Source organism: Vigna unguiculata, chromosome 6 (assembly GCF_004118075.2).
Source record: "Vigna unguiculata cultivar IT97K-499-35 chromosome 6, ASM411807v1, whole genome shotgun sequence".
NCBI lineage: Eukaryota > Viridiplantae > Streptophyta > Magnoliopsida > Fabales > Fabaceae > Vigna > Vigna unguiculata.
Genome location: NC_040284.1, coordinates 4234976 through 4259699, shown reverse-complemented (window position 1 = coordinate 4259699; position 24724 = coordinate 4234976). Strand labels below are relative to the sequence as shown.

Sequence of the window (24724 nt, the reverse complement as noted above, 5' to 3'; positions counted from 1 at the left end):
ATTTTGGACGGTGACAAAAAATTTTTGGTTTCTCTTAGTTTTCTTTCACTTGTTGGTTTCTAAGACATGGCAGCTGCAGATATACTGAGCAAGCTTTGGAGCTTTGTTTCTTTCCTTCCATTCTTCTTCTTGCTCTTTATCCTTGGCATCATAAAAGGTTCATTTACCTTTTCCTCTTTCGTTCTGTATTTTAATTTTGTCCATTTTTTTAATATATTTTGATAAATAAAGTTACTTGTTACATTCATGATGACAAGGTGGTGGTTCCTTTCTGGCAGGTGCAGTGATAGGTGTAATTGCATTTGCCATTATTGGCACTGGAAATTCAGCTGTTATCATTGGACTTTGGACTGCACATGTATTTTGGACATATTACTGTGTGGCAAGGTTGTATTTTTCTTTCCAAATTGCAACGTGTTCTTCTATTGATCTTTCTCTGCAATTTCTTTTCACCATTTTGAAATCCTTGACCTTTCACAACAGGACAAATAGGTTTGGACTGGTCTTCAAGGTTGTAGTGCTCATGTGTTTGCCAGTTCCTCTGTTACTTTGGCCAACAGTGGGTATTGTTGGAAGCCTTTTAGGTGGAATTGGATATGGTTTTTTTTCTCCACTTCTTGCAACTTTTCAGGCTGTGGGGAAGGGAGAGAATGTTAGTAAAAAAATTTATCATTGCTTCAGTGTAAGTGAGAATTTCTGTTTTGGACATGGTCCATTCTAAGAGACTACCATATATCATTCATATGGTATTTTATGCTTTATGTGATGTAGTTGATTTTGTTTAGTTTGAAAGGTAAGTATGGTGTGTAGTTTCTAACGAGCTACTTAATTCTGATACCAGGATGGTTGTTGGTCAACAATTGAAAGAAGCTGCACAGTGGTTGAAGATGTGAGAGACTTGTGCTTCCACTCCTATTTTTCATATATGGATGAACTAAGAGAAAAGCTACCCCCTGAAGAAAAGCCGTTAGATGTCCGGTGAGTTTCTCTCCTCCAATAACTTGTGTGATATGAAATGGGAGGCTTGTTGAGAAAATAAGTTGCAGAAATTAAGTTGTTTTCTTGCTAGAATGTCAATATTGCCATGTTGCTTGTTGGTGATCATGGTTGGGGTGCCACTCGACACAGCTTTAATAACCTCAATTGCTGTGTGGAAGAGCCCATATATGCTGTTGAGAGGGTGGAAGAGACTATCAGAAGATTTGATTGGTAGAAAGGGACCATTCCTAGAAACTGAATGTGTCCCATTTGCTGCCTTTGCAATCTTCCTCTGGCCTTTGGCTGTTGTTGTGGCTGTATTAGCAGCAACCCTTTGCAGCCCTTTTCTAGCCCTATACAGTGGAGTTGTTGTCCATCAGGTCAGTATTCAGTAGGAGCATCATGCTCTAACTTCTCTGAGCATTTCATTCAGTGAAGATTTTGTTTACTTTCAGGAAAACTCGGTGAAGATGGGGTTCGCCTACATTGTGTCTGTGGTTTCACTATTTGATGAATATGTAAACGATTTGCTCTACTTGAGAGAGGGGTCCTGCTTGCCCAGGTGCATCAATTTTTTTCTTCAATGTACTTCACAATGACCATTATCACTGATTCTGATTAGTCCTTGTGACAGCCAGGCCAATATACCGAAGAAACAAGAGTCATGCTGTTGAGAGGAAAAACCCTGGAAAAGGTTCACAAATTCAAAACACACCTTGCAACAATCCAGAACTCTGAAATGGAGAATTCAGCAATATAGACCAGTGCAGGTGATTCTTCCATGGTAACACAACATGAATGAGTTTCGGTACCTTGAACGTAATTTTTTCTTTTTCAGGTATGGGACTGGCTGTTCAAGTCTTGTGAGGTGAATGGTAGGATACTCCTACGTGATTCTCTCGTAAGCGTTGGGGAAGTTGAGGAATTCATTTTGAAAGGCAATTGCAAAAAGTTAAGCATCAAGTTACCAGCTTGGTCTATCCTGCAATGTCTTCTAACTTCTGCAAAATCCAACTCAGATGGATTGCTTATCTGTACTGCCCTTACTCACTCTCTCCTCTGTTTTGTTATGCATATATATGACATGTCTTATACAACATGTGTAAGATACATCTTTAGAATTAAAAGCATACTTCATGAACATTACTAAGTGATAGATTCAACGGTAAAGTTTATACTAGGAGAAATAAATAAGGAGGTTGTTATAACCACATGTTCTTGTAGCAAGCCTAACAGAGACTATTATATATGTAGTCTGTGATTAGGTTGTTTTTCTTAGTTTTTGGATTGTTTGGAGGAAAGGGGTTTAGGAGAGAAAGGTCCTCCCGAAAGACCTTGGTTTTGTTGTACATTGTTGATGCCTGTTCCTACTACATTGGTAGAGCAGTTTTGTTCATAATAAACATACCAGAACTGTCTTGTATTTTCTGTAATTCTGGTTGCCTATCAACTTGTATTCAGAGCTACTTTCTTGGTCCATGTGGTAGCGGTGTCGGAAGCTTATGGTTCACACCACAATGGAAGCAAGATTAGAGGCGTTGGAACGCATGTATCAAGAATCTATGCGTGACAGAGATAGAGCAGAGAATGAGCAACATGATGGGATGCAACGCTTGGAGAATATGATTAGTGGGGTTACGGGGGTCGTGGAGAAAAATCTGCTGCACAAGATCAAGAATGGTAGCCAAAGGATGGATCATGGTGGCGAAAGTTGGATATTCTAATTTTTGTTAGGGCTGACGCGTTTGGGTGGACAAACAGGTTGGAACGGTATTTTGGCCTGCTACAAGTCAATGAAATGGAAAGAATGCATGTTGTGATGATCACATTGGAGGGGAATGCTTTAATTTGTTTCCAATGGTGGGAATCTTGCAATCCAAATCCTAAGTGGGAATCTTTTAAAATGGTTATGGTGCGTCGTTTTCCAACCCATTATGTTGCGGCCTTTTGAGGTGCTTATTTCGTTAACTCAGACAGGTTCGGTGGAAGAATATACTGAGCAATTCGTGCAATATGAGAGGTTAATACAGGGCATTAATATGTTAGGAGAAAGAGGTTCTTGGAGGAAAAACTTATTCACTTTTTGTTGTTCTATTCATGTTATCAACAATACAATTTATAGGCTTACAATTTTCATTTGTTCCTCCTAACAGCTATAAACAACTAGTACATTAACTACCTAATGGCTAGTGCATTAACTATCAAATGGCTAGTACAATAACTACCAAATGGTTATAAACGACTAGTATACTAATTACCAAGAATGGTTATAACATAAACTTTATTCTATTTAGGTTAAATTATTGTTTTAGCCCTCTAATTTGTTAGCTATTTTCAAAATGGTCCTTCAATTATTCAGTGTCTCAATTTAGTCCTCATGTTTTCAAAAGTGACTCAATTTAGTCCTCAAAGTTAACGTTAAAATCAATAACGGAACAGTGACATGGCTCTTTAACTCTGTCTCACTTTGAATTACGTGGCTCGTAACACTACGCTTATGTGGAAGATGAATTGCTTTAATCGAATTAGGGTTACTGATGGTGGAATTGGGATCAGGTGGAGAAAAACTTGTCGAGGCATTGTGTTGGTGTGATTAATTGGGAGCAGCACACGCATTTCGTTCGTGTGGTTGTCGTCTGTAATCGAAGTTGTCGAGCATTCTAGGTGAGTTTTGCTTCCAATTTTATAGATTTGCGTTTTGGGGTTTTATGGATTTTGTGTTTAATTACTGAAATTGGGGGGTTTTGGGTATAGGTTTTTGATTCAGACGCTTGAGTGTCGTTTTCATTTTAATATAAGTTTAGTTTTTTCGATGCTTCTATGTTGTCCCACCATTTTCACATTAGTGTGTAGTTTGTGGTCCCCCTTTAATGGGGTTAGTGTATCTTGTCGGTTTGTCGGTAGTATTGGTTGTAATAAAAGTATATTGTTGTGGGTATGTGGAAATTTCACAGGTTTACAAGCAGTACTCACTATTTGTGATGGAAGATGACAAGTTTGAAGTGGTTATTCACCACGAAGGACATTTCGTGAATGAGGAGGGAATTAAGTATGTTGATGGCCAAAGAAGCTAATTATCGTGTGACTGAGACAGATGGTCTTATTTCGAGGTGCTATCTATATTTAGAGAAATGGGTTATATTAATGTGAAGGACCTATGCTATTTAGTAGGAGGTTGTCCAGTGTTGGAGGAAAGGTTGCGGCATTTCGTTGATGATGTTGGTGCACCGCATATGGTCCAAATCACGAAGCAATGTGCTGAAGTCCATATGTATGTCATTCACTCAGTTTGTGTAGTAGAGGAGGTACATATGTTGGAATATTATCCAGTTAAGGATAATGGTAAAGAAAATACTGGTGTGGAGAATGACACTAAGGTTAAAGCTGTAGAGGAGTTAGGAAATGAGGTTGAGGTGAAGAATGAGGAAAATGTGTTAAGAAATGAGGTTGAGGTGTAGTGTTAGGCAGAAGAGTTAAACAGGTGCATTGTAATGGTGCAAAACAGGTCCAACCCGAAAGTAGTGAGGTTGAGGTGTAGTGTGAGGCAGAAGTGTTAGCAAATGAGGCTTATGTGCACTGTGAGGCTGAAGTGTTAGAACAGGTGCAATTTAATGGTGCAGAACAGGTCCAACCTGAAAGTGTTGAGGTTGAGGTTTAGAATCTAGGTGAATCATAGGTACAACCTAAGAGTGGTGTCTTGCAGGTCTAGCCTGACACACAAAACGAGGTGGGTAAAGACCAGAATGAAGGACCATTTTGAAAATAGCTAACAAATTAGAGGACTAAAGCAATAATTTAACCTTCTATTTAAGTTTACCAAACAAAACTCCCTCATAAACTTAAATACTTCTTTTATTCTCCATCTTTGTTCCTTTATTCTTCATCCCGACTTCCCATGTGCAATAACTCTTCTCACATTATGCTTGTCCCTTTCATGAATAGTCAAGTTCTTTGCTTTTTCATGGCTGACTTCACTTTCACTTTGTGTGTGGTTGACCTGTACTTCGCTTTCCATGTGGCTAACATAGATAGTTCCCACGTGTTGTTGCATTCTATAGCAGCAATCTCCTCGTCCATTGCGTTCTTCCATTTCTTATTCACCATGGCTTCTTCAAAACTAACATCTTCAGAATCTGCCAAAAGGCACACAACATGTACCTCGTTAGTTATATTATATATGTCTTGTAGGCTGAGTTCTGGCCTATAATGGTTCTTCTTCCTTATCAGAGACCTCCTGTTGTCTTGCTAGAACATTGGCCAGACTTCTTCTTTCACTTGTCGAGCTTCCAAAAATTGTTTCTAAGCTCCCACTTGTCATTGTCAAGCTCTCATTTGTTTTTGTCGACTTGTTCCATTCATTCTCCTCATCTATTACAACATCACGACTCACAAGAACTTTGTTTGTTACTGGATTAAATAATTTATACCCCTTTTGTTTTTTCATCATATTCAATAAAAACAAGTTTCTTACTCTTGACCTCGAGCTTGCTTCTTTGTTGCGCTGGAACATGAGCATATGCTACACTGCCAAATACCTTCAAGTGAGATACACATGGTTTCTTTCCAATCCATGCTTTCATATGGTGTCTATCCATTGAGCTTTGCATGAGGACACTTGTCTACACATATACTGCACATTGTACTACTTCAGCCCAGAATTCTTTTGACACATTCTTACCTTTCAACATTGCTTGAACCATGTTAAGAATGGTATGATTCTTCCTTTCAACAACTCGAATCTGCTGTGGTGAGTATGGAGCTATCAAAAGTCTTCTAATGTCGAGCTCCTCACAATACCTCATGAACTCGGTTATGTGTATTCACCTCCTCTATCTGACCGAACAACCTTAATTGTTGTGCCCGTTTCATTTTCAACCATTACTTTAAATTTCTTAAACACCCCAAATACTTCATATTTCTCCTTCAAAAAGTAAACCCATGTCTTCCGAGAGAAATAATCAATAAATATTAAAAAATACCTCTTACCACCGAAGCATACAAGATTAATTGATCCACAAACATTTGTATGCACCAAGCCGAGCTGTTCCTTCACCTGATACCCGGTGGTCTTTGGAAACGTGGCTCTTTGGTGCTTGCCGAGTACACAATCTTCACAAAAATTCTTTTTAATTTCTATGTTTGGCAATCCACGCACAGTTTAGTTTTGTGCTAGCTCGGTCAACCCTCTGAAATGCAGATGCCGAATCGAAAATGCCACTTCATGGCTTCATCGTCGATGTCTAATTTCAAACACCTCAACTCCAATTTATACATTCTATTTTCTTCGTCACTACCCAACGGCTAGTGCATTAACTATCCATCGGCTAGTACATTAACTATCAAACGACTATAAACGACTAGTATACTAACTACCAACAACGACTATAACATAAACTTTATTCTATTTAAGTTTACCTAACATAATCAAGATTATCTTATTGGGATTTTCTTGAATGGAGTAAGGGATGATATTAAAGTTGAGGTGAAGTTGTATGATCCTACAACCTTGGCAGAATTAATAATGAAGGCTCAAATGGTAGAGGAAAAAATTAGCGTTTTGTCTAAAGGGAAAGGTCCAGTGGAGCATAAGGCTAGTTAAAGTACTAAACTTAATTGGATGACAAGGAGTTTTTCACGAGAAGGAAATAATCTAGTGGCTATGGGTAGAGGGAAGGAAGAGATAGGAGGTGCAGCGAATTGCCCTGTGAGAAACCAAGGCTTGACTCGTAATCATGGCTAATCTTTTCAGAAATTGACAGATGAAGAAATGTAAGACAAGATGAAAAAAGGGTTGTGTTTTAGATGTGATGAGAAGTTTAGTCCAATCATATCTACCACAACAAGCAATTTCATGTGATGTTGATCAAGGAAGAAGAGGTAGAAGACAAGAATGGGCGATTAGAGGAGATGGAGGAATTGGAGGAAGGGAATGAAGGTGTGAAAACTATTCAATTGTCCACGTTTACCTTGGCTAGCTTGACCACCAATAAATCGTTGAAGGTTTGGGGATGCATAGGTGATGAACACATTATTATCATGTTAGATTGTGGTGCTTCCCATAATTTTCTTTCCTAAGAATTAATAGGAAGAAGTCGGTTGAAATATGTAGTTATTCCTACTTATTTGGTGGAAGTTGGAGATGGAAGAAGGCGAAAATGTCAAGGTAAATGCACTAATTTTGTGTTGGAGATTCAAGGATTAAAGAATCGTCAAGAATTCTTAATCTTTGATATTGGGGGCCGGATGTTGTTTTTGGGACTTGAATGGTTGACCACTTTGAGTGAGGTGTGTTAGAAAATGATTAAAGAAATATTACTATTAATAATAAAAATATGAAATAATATAATAATAATTATTAGAGCAATAATAATACTGACATGTATATAAATCAAAGAATATTAATCGAAGATATAATACTATTAATAATAAAATTATTATAAAAACAATAATAAAAAATAGATAAAAAATAAATGAGGTAAGAAGAAGAAATAGCCTAGGTTGAGGCACACATAGTACTATCCTTAGATATAAAACGCTCCACTGCACAAGACAATACAAATACACAATACACAATCATATGTGTTTCTGTCCCAAGATACAACTCGTCAGATCGATCGAGTGCAGCGAAGGATCTCTGAACCTTGTGAACATCGAGTGCAGCGAAGGATCTCTGAATCTTATGAACATCATTGTTTTTAATACATAATAGAGCTAAAAAAAGAAGAACACTTTTGAGAGAGAGAACTATAGTGTTTGTTGTTCTTTGTTGTTGTGTCTTTCCCCATGTATTTAGGTGGTATTTATAGGTAGAAAAGGGAGATAAATGAATAAATTGAAATAAAAATATAGCTGTTAACCATAAATAACATTAACCTATAAAAATTAAAAGTTCATAAAAACTTGAGTAAAATTAAAAGTTCATAAAAACTTGAGTAACAGGAGAATTTTTAATTTAATCATTTATTTTTTAAATTATATTAAAATATTTCCAACAATGAACTGCAGAGTTTAGCAAATTTAAGTTAGCCATAGCGGCAAATTAAAGTTAGCCATAGGGGAAGGAGTAATCAAATAACAGTGGTAGGAGATCCTACTCTTTCTACCACTATCACTTCCTTTAAAGGACTAATCATCGACTTGCAAAGAGGTGGCACAGGTTTCTTCGTTGATATGGTAAAAGAAAGCACAACAGAAGGGTCAGTTGAAGTGCCAAAAGAAGTGGACAAGGTGTTGGGTTTGTACGTGTAGGTTTTCCAGAATTTGGAAGTGCTACCTATAAAAAGATTACAAGATTACCAATTCCTCTAATAGAGGGTTCTTCAATTCCTAATTTCACATCAACAAAAGAATGAAATTGAAAAGTTGATAGGTGAGATGTTGAAGGCAAGAACTATACGTCCTAGCATCAATCCTTATTCTAGCCCTATAATTTTGGTGAGATAGAAAGATGGGGTTGGAGATTTTTTGTGGATTATAGGGCTATCAACAAGTTGACAATCCTAAATAAATTTCTGATTCTTGTGATTGATGAGCTGCTGGATGAGTTGGCTGAGGAATCAATATTTTCTAAAGCTATATCTTAAATCTAGATACCACCAGATTCAAATGAAGGAGGGGACATTGAGAAAACAACTTTTCTTTTCGCACTCATGAAGGCGACTATCAGTTCCTGGTCATGTTTTTTGGACTAACAAATGCTCCCGCTGCTTTCCAATCCTTCATGAATGAGGTTTGGACCTTTTCTTTGGAAATTTGTTTTGGTGTTCTTTGATGACATATTGATATATAGTCCTTCATTGCAAATGCATCTTCAACATTTGTCACAAGTTTTGGAGCAGCTGAGTGAGCATCAATTGAAGGTCAATAAAAAGAAGTGTAGCTTTGGCCAACATTACATTGAGCATTTAGGGCATGGATTTTTGGTGCAAGGGTATCTGCTCACCCCAAGAAGGTAGAAGCAATGTGGAATTGGCCAATTCCAAAGGATGCCTCCTCTTTACGTGAATTTTTGGGCCTTACTGAGTATTATCGGCAATTTGTTTCAAGATTATGGAAAAAATTAGTAAGCCTTTAACCCAACTATTGAAGAAAGATGATTTTCATTAGACGGAGGCTTAAACAACTTTTGAAATTTCGAAAGTTGTTGTCTCACGGTTACCCACCCTGGCCATTCCAAATTTTTCCAAGTCTTTCATGGTTGAGACGGATGCTTTCAGCAAGGGTTTGGGTTCAGTTCTTCTTCAAGAAGGTAGGCCTTTATCCTTTTTAAGTCAGGCTGGACCCAGAACAAATTCGTTTATGAGAAGGAATTGATGGTTGTGGTTCATGTAGTGCACAAGTGGAAGCATTATTTGTTGGGAGCTCATTTCATTATAGTGACAGATTAGAGAAGTTTGAAATTTCTAACAGAGCAGAAACTTCTGACAAAAGAATAATTTAAATGGGTTTCTAAATTAATCGGATTTGACTTTGAAATTCGATATAGACTTGGTAGAGAAAATACAAAGGCTGATGCACTTTCCAAACACGCTTATTTTAGCAACATCTCAGTTTTGCAACCAGAAGAATGGGAGGATTGGGAATTAAAGGTGCGGAAAGACAATAAAATTGAGTGTTATCATTGAAGATTTGTTCGTAGATCCTAATGCCCATACACATTATAAGTTCGGAAAAGGGAGGCTGTATTATCAAGGTAAATTAATGTTGCCTAAACATTACTCCAGGATTCCAGTTATTCATAAGGATCTTCATGAGTCACCTATGAGAGGTCATAGTAGCTATTTTCGCACTCTCAAAAGAGTTGTTGGAGTTTTATACTGGGAAAGAATGAGAAAAGATATAAAGATTACGTGATGCAATGTAAGGTTGTCAATGAAACAAAGCTAACACGTTAGCTACTGTTGACTTATTGCAACCATCACTCATTCCAACACAAGTATGGTATGACATCTCTATGAATTTTGTAGGCGAACTACCCAAAGCAAAAGAAAAAGACACTATTTTTGTAGTTGTAGACAGATTTACCAAGTATGCTCGTTTTTTTTGCTTTATCTCATCCATACTCAGCACAGGAGGTGGCTCAAATCTTTGTGAATGAAGTGGTGAGATTACATGGGTTTCCTTCTTCTGTAGTTTCAGATCGAGATCAATTATTTCTCAGCCAATTTTGGAAAGAAATTTTTAAACAAGCAGGGATAGATTGAAGTATAGCACTGCCTATCACCCACAATCGGACAACCAGACTGAAGTGGTGAAGCAATGTCTTGAAACGTATTTAAGATGCATGACAAACACTCAACCTAAGCCATGGCCCACTTGGTTACCTTGGGCTTAGTTTTGGTTTAACACCAACTACAACGCCTATTCTCAGATGACACCATTCAAGGCTTTATACCACCAACTACAACGCCTATTCTCAGATGACACCATTCAAGGCTTTATACGGATGTGATCTACCGCTCATTTTGAAGGACAATGATATTTTAATCCACTTTTTTTGACCCACTTTTAACCCACTACTTCAATCACCATTAGATTATCACAAAGAATCAAAATAAATGATCTAATGGTGATTGAAGGAATGGATTAAAAGTGGGTTAAAAAAGGTGGGTTAAACTATCTTTATCCCATTTTGAAAGGCACAACCATTCCATCTAAGGTGGAAAGTGTAAATTAGATGCAAGAAGCAAGGGATGAGGTCTTAAAAGCGTCCAAAGATAATCTGTGCAAATCACAAAAACAAAATAGGCTTCAAGCCAACAAACACAGGAGAGATGTGGTTTATCATGAGGGAGATTGGGTTTTTCTAAAGATTCAACCATATAGGTTCAAATCTTTAGCAAGAAAACCTAATGAAAAATTAAGTCCTCGCTATTATGGACCTTATCAGGTTGTGGAACGTATTGGCCAAGTTGCTTATAAGTTGCTCCTATCATACACAACCGCATTCAGCCAGTCTTCCATGTTTCCTTGCTTAAACCAACAGTAAAAGTTGTGCAGTCACCTCAGCCTTTGCCCCCGATGTTGTCTGAAGAATATATGTTGGAAGTAACTCCCAAAAAGTTGCTTGATACACACTTGAAGTGCAACCAGTGAATTGGATGTTTTGCTCAAATGGCAACAACTTCCTAAGGTTGTGAATAGTTGGGCGTCTGCTACTGCTATCAACACAAAGTTTCCATATTTTCAACTTTAGGACTAGGTAAAACTTCTTTGATGGGGTATTGATAGGTTCAGCGGTAGAGATTATACTAGGAGAAAAAATAAGGAGGTAGTTATAACCTCTTGTTGTAACAGGCCTAACAGAGACTATTATATATGTAGTCTGTGATTAGGTTGTTTTTCTTAGTTTTTAGATTGTTTGGAGGAAAGTGGGTTAGGAAAGAAAGGACCTCCCGTAAGACCTTGGTTCTGTTGTACATTGTTGTTGCCTGTTCCTACTACTTTGGTAGAGCAATTTTGTTCATAATAAGCATGCAAGATTGTATTTTTTGTAATTCTGGTTGCCTATCACTAAGAAAAAAAATCATAAATCATTGTCAACATAATCACTTCCTATTATTTACATAAAAATAGCCTCTATTCCATTGCAAAACATAAGTATATTCATGCTTCTGCAGCCGAGGATGTAGTGTTGACAAGAACGAATGGACCAAAGGATAGCGTGTTTGAGTGGTTTATTGAACCTTTATTAATCATGAAAGAGCAGCTAAAGAACCTGGAGTTGGAAGAAGCAGAAGAAACTTGCTTGAAGGAACTGGTAATAAGATGCAAAAATGAATTGCCGGAGGAGTGGGATAGCACCGACTTCCCATCTGATGACACTGTTAGGAGAGCACAATTGCAAGCCGTGATTAGAAGGTACATGTTTGGAAAATAGTATTACATGCTTTTTTGGATACAAACATCAAGACTTTTTATCAGCTTTTTTACCAAAAATATAGTTTTTTCTTTTTCAGTACAAAAGCTTTCAAAAGAACTTCTAAAGAGAGCTCATGTAGCTTTACCCTTAAGAGGAAGTAGTACTTGTTCTTTTTAGATCCCAACTTTTTCAACAACACAGCTTATGTGAATGTGATTGCTCAAATTAACTGTGTGTGAAACCAATTCTTGTGTGAGTACAGTATAGACAGAACCAATCAAAAGCTCTAAATAATGTTAAAATAATTTTGGACCTGTTTGGATATATTTGTCAATAAACACTTATATGAGAAAAAATTAAGAAGAAAAATATTTTAGCAAACTGCATAACTACTCTAATTCATCCTAAGCTTTTGATTGCTTGTGTCTAGAGGCACTGTGCATGCAAGCATTACTACGTATGAACTCTTCTTTTAAATGGATTAACAGAAAAAGAAGGAAAATGGGTAAAGGTTACCCTTCGAAGTTTATGTAGTTCCATTTTCTACTAGTTTACTGAGGAACCCAGAGCAATATTAACAGATGATGTTTTTACCGTAATCAACCATGATAAGTATAATAGATAGAAACGGAAAATTACACTAATTTCTTAATGTATGCTTAAATGATACTCAATAACTTTTGTTGAGTTCCAATAAATTTTTCCTTCAAATTGGGCACTCCATAAATTAACCCTTTAAAATTCTGGTATTCCTCCCCATCTATATCTGACTCTCCCAAAACTCAAGAAAGTCAAGTGTAGTGAAAAGAGAAATGATACAAGTAAAAAGTGATGGGTATTTCGAGGGAGGGTTCCCACGAAAACAATCACCTCTTCAAGTGTGAATCCTTTCATATTGGTATTTCCTCCTTGAAACAAGAAATTGACACTACTAATGGATTTTTTGAGGAAGGATTCATGAGAAAATACGACACTAAAGAGACATGACTCTACCTAAAATGATTGTCAACTAATTCAAAACTTAAGACAATGTGTTTATAAATATGGTATTTAACTTTCTTTTCTTTTTACTTCACGTGGAACTTGAACTTAGATTCATATTTGAATTCCGAACAAAAAACTTAGATTCATATTTGAATTCCGAACAAAAAGAGCAAGCCACTCTAGTATTAACATACATTTTATCACAATGTTCCCTAATATAAACTTGAGCGTTTCTCTCTCAATACATTTCATTTGTCAGGTTGCAAGGGATTGTGGCTTCCATGTCCAGAATACCTACTTTTAAAAGACGATTCAGGAATTTAATGAAGGTTTTGTGCGTAGAAGCGTTGCAGGCTGCTTCAGCTATCCATATTGGAGGCACTGTAATTTCAAAACATAGCGAGAAAAGCAAAGAAGATGATGTTGATGAAGCCAGCAATAGATGTTGAACACCTCACATCCATATATGAAGATGGATGTCTATATTAGTATGCTCACCACACTTATATTTGAAGATCAAAGCTTCTTCTTAACTGAGAAGGAATATGGAATCTTTCTTCTTTTTGTTAATTTTATTTCCTTTTGTGGCCGTTTATGTGTATTTTTCTTCCAAAGGAAAGAAGTGCACAAGATCATCAAAGCCAAAGGTGCAAAGCTACATGCTTTTCCTTGGATTAGAAAGGTTAACTTTTATTATAACTTGGTGTGTTTGGTTTCGATGTGCAATATTAGAGGACGGAGATTTTATACAATCAAATTGATTTTAAAATTATGTGATTTGTATTTGGATAAAAAGTATTAGAAAATTTAATTTTAAGAAAAAAATTATTTTGAATTTCTTTTTGTAATTAAAAAGGAGTGTGTACTATAGTGTCGATCAACCACCTTAATCGAACAATCCAAGGATAAGTGGTCGAAGGCCGCCCGCTACAGGCGAACAATCCAACAATTCGGGTTTGAAGTCGTGATTAGTTGATGTGGCAATTTCTCTGGAGTGATTAAAAAAGCATGTTGGGCGGAAGACCCAAGGATAAGCGTCCTTCGGCCAACATTGAGATTCTTTTTTATGCGAGCATCGACAACATCGGTCATGATTTGCCATTCTCATCCGAATATTTAGGCGCAAAGACACGATTGGTCGGAGTACACACGCTCAGCAACATCGGTCGAACGACGGATGTAAAGATAAAATATGTAGTTAAAATAAAACAAGTCACTAATCAAGTTTAAAAAGCAATTGGACCTTAGTTAAATAAACCTTAATCATGTGCCCATATAAAAATCTATAAATAGAACCCAAGGTAAGTTGGTAAGGACTTTTACTTCGCATTTATTACAACATTAATTGCTAATCCCGAACGGACTTGAACTGACTTAAGCATCAGAGCCTAATTGAAGGTACTCCGATCGCCTAGACAACCGAACAGGAGAAAGAAAGAACACCAAACAAGAAGGGAGAAGAAGAACCGAACGACAACAGAGAAAAAGGAAGAGTCAAGCGAGTGTTTTAGATAGGCGCTCAGTTCGTATACCCGCAACAGAGTGAATTTTTAATGTTTGTCAACATTTTTTTATTTTTAATTATTTTAATATGTTTATATATATATATATATATATATATATATATATATATATATATATATATATATTGTTGGATTTAAGGTATGTCTTAGATCAAATTTGTCATGTTTGTAATAATAAAATTATGTTAATTATTATTTATTTCATTGTCATATTTATTGGATTTATATGATAATGTCCTTGATCAAAATTAAGGATTTGTTATTGATCTATAGATTGTAATAATGAAAAATAAGTTGTATATAATTTTAATTTAAATTGTTCTTGTCATAGGATTATTGAGTATATGACATCATTAATCCGATAGATCAAATATGTATTGTAATGGTCTTTATTGGATAAAAATTAAAAGATCTCATTTTTTAAATTATACATATAAATGGTACATATAGGATTCTGACCATTGAAATGATCTTAAAGGAGAAATGCTTAATGGTTAATATTACACTTGAATTTGGAAAATTCTTTTGAAGAAATATATAATTTTCTTAGACTTGAGATTATCATGGAAATTAAGTTATTTATCATAGTTTGATCTTAGACATCTAATTCTTTTTAGTTGAATGATTATTGGGTATTACTAAATTCTTGTGAAAGTAATGATTAATCAAGAAAAAATCCATTAATTCTTGGTAATGAGAGTATTATGAATGAAAGAAGAAAGAAGTTTCTTAAGTCATTCATTATGTGTTAACTTATTAGAATTTGATAGTTATACCATATTTTAGAATTAACTTAGAGTTGTAAAGATGGAAGGAAATATTATATTAATCTTCTAGTGGAACTAAAGTAAAAGATACTTCATACTATCTGGTTGTTAAGGAGTCTTATTAGGCACCAACTTTGATTAATAAAGTAATTAGTTAATTTATTACAAGTATAGTGATGAACCTACAGGGTCACACACTAATGAGTGTTCTGATCTTTGTTGGACAAGAAAATATTGTTAATTAAATTAAAGAGTTTAATTTTATTGATATATTTTCTTTAAGTAGAGTACTATTATATATTTTGCTAGCACAAAAAATATAATTGATATCAAATTTGGGAATCTGTAATTAATTAAGTGAGACTTGTCAATTAAATTAATAACTAAGTAGATATTTTTTAAATATGATTTAAACGAAAATCTAATTTCTATTGAAAAGAATATAACAGACATGAAAGAAAATAATAACCAATGTCACGTCCTATTTAATAGAGAATAAATCTATAAACGAAACATCACACAAAATATAATATAAAAGAGCAGTACCAAAAAGGTACACATGTTTAAACCATTACAGTTATCCTAAATGTACTAGAAAAGAAGACTAAGGCACACCACGATGCCAACAACAAGACCAAAAGAAATAGTTTGACAGTTGATCAAAAGCTTGCTCCTCTAGAGCAAGATATTACATAGGCCATAATGCCTACAAAGGTTACTTCAAGGAAAGAGATCCAACCCAAGCCTGTCTATATTGTAGAATTTCCATCACCCTAGTGACCACTAGGGGTTCCCATATCTGCTCACATCAATAAATTGATGATCATCACAAAAGGAGAAAACCACCCACAAAACATACAAACAAACATAAAGGGTAAGCTAGCGTAAAAAGGTTTATCATACATTTGAGCATACAGTTTAACAGCTAAGAATACATAATCCAACCAAACATGTAATAGTAGACAATGAAAGACTCTAAGACTCAATTATCTGGATACATATAATCAGTCGGATTCACTGGACGCTTGCACTTGTGGTGGCCTCTAATGCTCTGTAGAGCCATTGCCAATGGGTTTCACTCTACCACGCACATTGGGTGAGGCACCACCATGAACTCTCACCAGGAGGTTCATGGAATTACGTCCTAACCCATACCATAACCATATCTTACCAACCAACATATATTTATCATGCATACAAGTCTCATGCAAATATTCAACCAACTAACCGATAAATTCATGCTTTCCAAATCATACTCAACATAGCAACATATCATTCCCATTTAATCTCATAAAATATACATGGCATCATACATCAAGCTTTTACAATAAAACACTCAATCAGGCGAGCAAGTAACCATATCAGAGAACCAATCGGAACTAGAGCACAAAACCTACCTCAGTCTCACTCAGGCTAGAAGACCTTGCTCAGGCGAGAGAGTTCCTCTCGCTCAAGCGAGCCCTTCTCGCCTAGGTGAGAGCTCGAGCAGTGGAATAGTGGCTTCTGAAATTTCTCGCTCAGGCAAGACCTCCTCGCTTGAGCGAGATTACACCTCGCTCAAAATGAAGACTTCTCGCCTGAGCGACAATTTGAGTAGAAAATCTTAGGCGAGCCTTTGTTAGTCTCGCCTAGGTGAGACATGCTCGCTTGGGCGAGAAAACCAGTGTCCACCACTATTCTCGCGTGCAACACTCAAGCATTCGAACCGAAAAATGTTTAAACAGAATCCCAATCACACAAAGCAGTAACCAAGCCATACAATAATGAAACAGAAGCAAGGCAGGCATAAAATCAAAATAAATAAGAAAACCTTAGCTTCCCTTACTTGGAGAATGCTAGCAGAATATCCTGACACCTAAGCAAAAGAGTACGACAACTCCAGGAGTAGATTTGTGAGCTGGAAACACTAACTGGAATCACGAAAAAAAAAACTAGAGAAGAGAGGATATGGGTTGAAGACCAACTTACGTGAAGCGAAAATGAGGTTGAGCTAGCTTGAAGACGAATGGGACCCAAACCCTAGCAAAGCTCTGTAGGCAGTTCAAATGGGAGGAAGTGAGCTGGTTTGTTTTCTGCAAAACACAAGAATGAGAGTGTTCACTAAAAAAAAATTTATATATTAGCTACGAAACATTTCGTAGCTGATTCGTAGCTAATTCGTAGCTAAAATGTTTTGCGACAGATTACCTATCAAATTGCTAAATACAGGTAGCTAATTAGAGAGGGAAAAATTCGTAGCTAATCTGTAGCTAATTCATAGTTAATCCCTCTCTATTCCCTCTCTAATTGAAATGAAAAAGTTTTAAAATTTTTAGCTAATTCGTAGTTAATTCATAGCTAATCCCTCTCTATTCCATCTTTAATTGAAATGAAAAAGTTATAAAATTTCTAGCTAATTCGTAGCTAATCTGTCGCAATTTTGTTGTTGCTAATCCGTAGCTAATTTGTCTCAATTTTGTTGTCGCTAATCTGTAGCTAATTTGTCACAATTTTGTTCTCGCTAATCGGTAGCTAATCTGTTGCAATTTTTTTCCCGCTAATCCGTAGCTAATTTGTCGCAATTCTTTTGTCACTAATCCGTAGCTAATCTGTAACTAATTTGTTATAATTTTTTTCTCGCTAATCCGTAGCTAATTTGTTGCAATTCTTTTATCACTAATTTGTATCACAATTGATTAGTTAATTTATTGAAATTCTATTAATCTCCTATAAATATTATTTTGTTAATTGCAATTACTTAATTGTTATTCACTATCTATTATGAGTCATGTCCATAAACCTATGCCCATGATAAAAAAAGAAGACAGAAAATAAATTATTCACAAAAAATGTCTAAATACCTCCGATATTTGCAATACCTATTTAAAAAAAGATAGATAATCAATCCTACAATGATCAAAGTATATCCATCCAACAGTACAAAACAACATAAAAGTTTTCACCAATGTATAATAGTTTTAGGACACAAAAGCATTGGAGGGTATCAACAAAAAGTAATGCATTAACACAATTAAAAGACAAACAAAGTTTTGGGTTCTTTGAGGCATGTCTTCATTCTTGTTTCTTCAATGCAGACAACAATTCTCTCTTAAAAGATTGTATTTGCTCTTGCATTTGTTGTTGCATAAATGCTTGCATTTCTGCTTGTGCCTTCATAAGTTTTGGGTTCGTGGATCAATGTTTCCAACAATCACAACAATAAAAGTTGATGGATCTTTGAAACATGTACTGAAGAATTCACAAGCTTTCCGAGGATCAACCTTTTGTAGGTCACTTTTTCTAATAGGCTGCAAAACAAAGAATATGCTGAAAGTCAAAAGTAGATCATTCCGTCAATGGTTTAATTGTTGTCAGAAAGTAGTCATACCCGGAAAAAATAAGAGTTGCCATAGTTAAGCTCTTTTACACGGTTTGTAAAAGCAATGTATGGATCCCTATCTTGAGCAGATACCGCTTCTTCAACCATCTGCATAACTATTTTGACATCTTCTTCACCTGGTGTTAAATTTGTTGTAAACAGCTGATAGACAAGCACAAGCTAGAATATGTAAGAAATAAACAAATATCATCAGAATAGGTAGAAAGAAGATTAGCGTGCATAACATATAATAGTGGAATCGGGGTATGAGTTAATAATACATAATAGAAAAGAAAAGAAATATTAAGGCCTGCTTACTTGTTATTTAATTTTACTTTTTCACTATTAATAACAAAACCGTCAAATTTTTCAAAGAATTCTCTTCCTAGGGTTCTTGTTTTGAAAAAGTTCTTCTAGTTAAGGCATCTTCCATCGTCACTCTCCCCTGTTTATGAATTAATTAGCACTAACTATGAATGGCAAAAAGAGCACATTCACACCCGTAGATACTCAGTGGGCAGTGGGTAACACATTGCAGGTATGTTGTACTTTGATTTTTATACAGGTATTCGCAGGTGAAAGTAAAAATCTTAATTTTCCTAATTTACCAAATATATTTATAGTATCTCAGCAAATTCTATTACTACCAACAGAATCAAAAGCAGAAAAAGCCTTTTAGTAAAAATAGAAGTTAGCTGGAATCACATGGCATTAGGGCATATCATAAAATAAGAAAATGAGAAAAAAATCCTTAACTTGAAAAAAAAGAAGGTATTGATATATTGAAGTTAAATCCAAAAATATATATATACATATGATATGTCTAGTCCATATTATAAATGGATGAAAAAAAAGAGAAATATTATCAGGAATTAAGAACAAGATTATTACTACATACTAAGTTAAAAGTAAAAATGCTTGCTTCCAGCTTTAAAACATAAACAGGTGATGTATGATTTAATAATAGTTTTTTATGTGCTTGCATTTTTGCGAGCAACTACATACTACAACTTTATATTGCCATCAAATCAAGAAAGGAAAGGAATTTTTTTGTTAATTATATCAAATGTACCTGCAAAGCTGTTTCTAGGTCTGAAGGTGAACAATCACCATAAAAAGTTCTCATATATGCACCAATCTTGGTACCAACTTCAGCTCTCTTGCCAGCAAGCATATCCATTAGGACAAATGGTCTATAACCAAACACACCAATTTCCCCAGCAATGGTTGGTCTCATCGAACAAGAGAAGTATTCACTCTCTGCGAGTTCAGATAAACCCTCATATGAATACCAAGTGAAGATAACCTGTTAAACCACATCTATATATTAGAAATGATAATTATTAATGTTAAAATTCTAAATTCACCATTAGCTGATGCCTAATAAGTGCATGTGTATGCTAATTTAAATTTTGAATTAGTAAAAGGCAGGAAACTTAAATCTCTTGGACTACATGCAGCATAAGGTGCCTCAAAAAATCAATTATTTGTTTAGGGCGTTTTGCGTTGGAATTTTTTTGTGATGTGTTGAATTAGATCTGTAGATGAAAACCCTAGGTTTAAATATCATAATTATACTCTATTAGGGTCATGCCATATAATTTAACAAAATCTGAAGCAAGCTGTAAATCGATAATGTAACCAGATTGGTACAGAAGTAGGTCAATGTCTATTATGAAGTATGAAGCATGATAAATTTGATAAGCAATGCCTAAGAGGATTGGAACCTGGTCATCAAGAAAGTCTGTACGCTTGTAACATATTTGCATGCCATTTGACAGTACCAGCTCGGTAGCTCCAATATTTGAATATTCCAATTCCTGCACAACATGCCTAATTTGAAGACAGGGGAGGGATCGAGATTTTGAATGTGATTTCCTAAACATAATTTAACTGGAAGAAAAACCAAAATAGTCATAATAATTGTTACACAGAATAATTCACATTTCAAAATCTATAAGGACAGAAATTGTATCCATATAATAGGCTAATAACTGGTATACAAATGTGAATAAATAAAGCACCTGCGTATCAGAAAAATCTCCAACTGCTATCACTGCCATATTGCATAAATGGTACCACTTCTTGTAAAAATGCTTCACAGTCTCTGAAGAAACCGTCCGAATCACTTTCTCTAGGCCAATTGGCAGCCGTTCAGCATACTGCAATACATTCAACATTTCATGAAATAACACCAATCGATATAAAACAATTCCCCAAACTGCAATCACATGTTCTAACCATTTTAATCAACATTGGATAATAATATAACAAGTCGCAAGTCTTGAATAAAGGCACCTTTGAACCTTCCATCATCAACATCCAATGAGCATCCTTTGAACCTTGCATGGCCCACACCATCTTCTCAAAAATCCCTACGTGGATTTCTCGGCCTAACGGGGTTTTATCGTCGTTTCATTAAGGATTATGCTAAACTTGCTTTTCATGTGACCTCTTTACTTCGCAGGGACTACTTCCAGTGGAGCTTCGATGCGCAGATGGCCTTTGAGGCTCTTAAACGTGCTATGACCAGAGCTCCTGTCCTCGCCCTCCCAGATTTCACCTCTCCATTTTTTGTTGAAACAGATGCCTCTGGTTTTGGCATGGGTGCTGTCTTGTCTCAACATGACCACCCTATCGCTTATTTCAGCAAACAATTTTGTCCCAAGCTTCTGCGCTCCTCCACTTATATTCGGGAACTTCACGCTATCACTACTGCAGTCAAGCGTTGGTGCCAATTCCTTTTGGGTCACCCTTTTTTCATCCTCACTGATCATCGCAGTTTAAAGGATTTGATGAACCAAGCTATCCAAACCTCGGAGCAACATGTCTATTCGGCTAAACTTCTCAGATATGACTACACAATTAAATACAAGGCCGGAAAACACAACTTTGTCGCTGATGCTCTTTCACGTATTCACAATCCTGATATGGCTTCCGCCCATTGGATCCTCTCTATTCCACAATTCCAATTCCTTGATGATCTGAAGAAGGAATTAGCTACTTTGGAGGAATTTAACACCTTGTGCCAACAAATATCTATGTCCCCGGATTCTTATCAGGACTACAAGACTGTTAATAGTTTAATACTTCACAAGGGACGCATTTGGGTACCAAAAAGTTGCTCTTTCATTCCCCTCCTCTTGGCTGAGTTCCACGCATCTCCTCTCGGCGGTCATATGGGTGTCGCAAAAACTCTTAGTCGCCTGTCCGCAAATTTTATTTGGCCGGGAATGCGAAAGGATGTTCAACGTTTCATTTCTGAATGTTCTACATGCTTACAAACCAAATATATTGCTCAGAAAACCACTGGTTTACTTCAACCTATACCACCACCCTCTGCTCCATGGGAGGATCTTGCCCTTGATTTTATCACCGGTCTTCCTTCTTCTTCGGGTTTTTCTGTGATTCTCGTAGTGGTTGATCGATTCACAAAAGGGGCTCATTTTGGCACTCTTCCAGCACACTTTACAGCAAGCAAAGTTGCCCAACTTTTTCTAGACATGGTTTGCAAACTTCATGGCTTTCCTAAAAGTTTGATCTCTGATCGAGACCCCATTTTTATCAGTCATTTTTGGTAACAACTATTCCGACTTAATGGCACCAAACTTCAAATGAGTACTGCGTACCATCCTCAAAGTGACGGTCAAATTGAGGTCTTGAATCGTATTCTTGAGCAATATCTTCGTGCTTTTGTTCATAATAATCCATCTCAATGGACCAAGTTTCTAGCCTTGCCGAGTGGTGCTATAACACTGCCACCCATTCCACTATTGGTATTTCTCCCTATCAGGCCACATATGGAAAACCTCCTTCAACCATCATTCATTACCTCTCGGGCTCGTCTTTCGTTGAAGCTGTTGACTCCTTATTATCATCTTGCGAAGATCTGATCGCTTATTTGAACCGTCAACTTAACAAAGCACAACGATCTATGAAACATTTTGCTGACATTCATCGCCGTGTTGTCTCTTACAAAGTTGGTGAATGGGTGTACGTCAAACTTCGTCCATATCGACAATTGTCCGTTTCTGGTTCTCGATATCAGAAGCTTGGGAAGCGCTACTACGGTCCTTTTGAAATTGTTAAAGCCATTGGTCCTGTTGCTTATCGTTTGGCCTTACCAGATTCTGCCAAGATTCACCCAGTATTTCATTGCTCTATGCTCAAACCACATCGAGGCCCACTTCCTCCTCCTCCGATGTTCTCGGATGATCGGTTGCTCATTCAGCCACTTTCCATTTTGGATTCCAAATGGGATGATTTTGTTGTACCCCCTCGCCATCTAGTTCTTGTTCAATGGCACGGTCTCCCACCAGAAAATACCACTTGGGAGTCGTGGGATTTGTTATCAGCTCACTATCACCTTGAGGACAAGGTGTCTTTCGGTGGCGAATGATAGGAACCACAACCCAATAAGTACTGAAGCTGTTATTAATGTTGAGGATGAACCCAATTTGACGAAGAATGGGCCTCAAAATGATGAAGGAGTTAGGCCTAAACGCATCACCAAACGACCCTTTAATTGGGAGGACTACGAACACTAAATATTCACCAAATCTATTAGTAGACAGCTGTCATTCATTGAGTGAAAGTTGTTATTTGCTCTCTGTTACAATTCTGTTATGGTTCACCTTATATAAGCATTGTAATGCTCATATGAATAAGACAGAAGATAATTTTCAGAATATTTTTCTCTCTCTTAAGGAGGATTGATCCTGACCTCCAATTCAAGATTCTTTTTTTCTGTTCCTATCAATCCTGCAGCCGCCCCGTGGCATTTTTGCTTCCCCTATACTCTTCCAAGATAGCTCCTCTCTCTTTCGCCAAGTCATCCTTCGAAACTTATCTACAAACACAGAACAATCCAATTACAAAAAACTAGAACAACAAAACAGAGTTATCCAAATAGAGCATAACACAATTCTAATCGAGACCTCTGAAATGGCCTGAGACAGCAGCTCTGGCTTGTCGACCGAAACCAAGAGCTCGTAAACTGTATCGTCGGTAAAGGTCACGGCGTTCTGACAGGCCCCGAATTCAGCTCCAATACTCTCGAGGAATTTTACGATGTCGTGATTGGTGTATTTCTTGGTGGCACTGAACGCGAGGTGTTCAACAATGTGAGCAATTCCGCGTTCATCCTCCTCCTCTTCGAGAACTGATCTACCATAACCGATTTCACAATCAACAATTCAACATTGAATGATTCGTAATACACAGAATATATGAATGGATAATTATGTTAGGCTAGGTTAGGTTATCAGTTACCCAGCCCTGACGGCGAGAGCGAGAGCGGCTCTCATGCGAGGCTTGGAATTGCAACGAACATAGTAGCGAAAGCCATTGTCGAGAGTAAGTTACCAATTAGGAGGAAGTGAACCCACAATGAACAACAATGAGATTGATCCAGAATGAGAAAATGGCGAAGGAAGGAAAAGTTGGGAGTAGAAGAAGCAATGTATGAGCGGATTCAAATGGAGGAAATTTGAATCGGAAAAGTTGAATGCTACATTTAATGAGTTTGGAAGAAGAAAAACAATCCCTCTTTGAGATATTTCACTATTGTTGATTCCACCAATTATCCCATACTTTTTTTTTTTATTTGAAAAGCCTAAAGTGAGGGAATACTGTTGCTGACGTTACTTTACGAATTACAAGTTTTCATATATTTCTAATTTTTAATTTCTAAAAAAATTATACTAGGTAAATGTTATTTTACATTTAAAAAAATGATATTTATAAATAAAAAATTAATTTATATATAATAAAGTATATCTTGATAATCTATTAATATATTAGTTTTTTATTGTTTTTCGTAAATTTATTTTTCTCAGAATAATATTTTAAATATAATTTCTATTTGTTAGTTATGGATTAATAACAAAATCATTTTCTGTTATTTTATTATATATTTTAATTAATTTATTAATATTTATATTTATCATTTACATTTTAATATATAATACTATATTTTAAAAAATAAATTTAAAATATTTAAATTAAAAGTAATTCAAAATATTTAAATTAAAAATAATTTATAATAATTAAATTAAAAATAATTTTGCAATTTAAATTAGAAGTAATTTTAAAATATTAAAATTTAAAATAATTTTTAAATGTTAAAATTTAAAATAACTTTTAAATACTTAATTTAAAAATAATTAAAAATATTTAAACTAAAAATAATTTTTAATATTTAAATTAAAAAATATATTTTTATACTAAAATTTAAAATAATTTTAATTGAGAA

General features: G+C 35.8%; 2 protein-coding genes across 2 annotated transcripts; one reads left to right on the top strand and one right to left on the bottom strand.

Moving 5' to 3' along the window:
* On the top strand, window positions 1-13558 carry LOC114188312 (uncharacterized membrane protein At3g27390). Its single transcript, XM_028076910.1, has 11 exons — window positions 1-157; window positions 279-387; window positions 484-682; window positions 842-978; window positions 1070-1358; window positions 1434-1540; window positions 1613-1616; window positions 1656-1748; window positions 1817-2012; window positions 11598-11838; window positions 13083-13558. The coding sequence occupies exons 1-11, from the start codon at window positions 67-69 to the stop codon at window positions 13270-13272; spliced, it is 1656 nt and encodes a 551-aa protein (XP_027932711.1). The 5' UTR covers window positions 1-66; the 3' UTR covers window positions 13273-13558.
* A 4384-nt stretch (window positions 13559-17942) lies between these two features.
* On the bottom strand, window positions 17943-23831 carry LOC114188311 (zinc protease PQQL-like; the record flags this gene model as incomplete). Its single annotated transcript, XM_028076909.1, has 10 exons — window positions 17943-18400; window positions 18481-18651; window positions 19544-19777; window positions 20199-20291; window positions 20496-20633; window positions 20770-20887; window positions 20932-21240; window positions 22798-23045; window positions 23409-23637; window positions 23743-23831. Coding segments are annotated over 10 exons (1764 nt in total), but the record flags the coding sequence as incomplete, so codon positions are not given.
* Window positions 23832-24724: the final 893 nt, after the last annotated feature.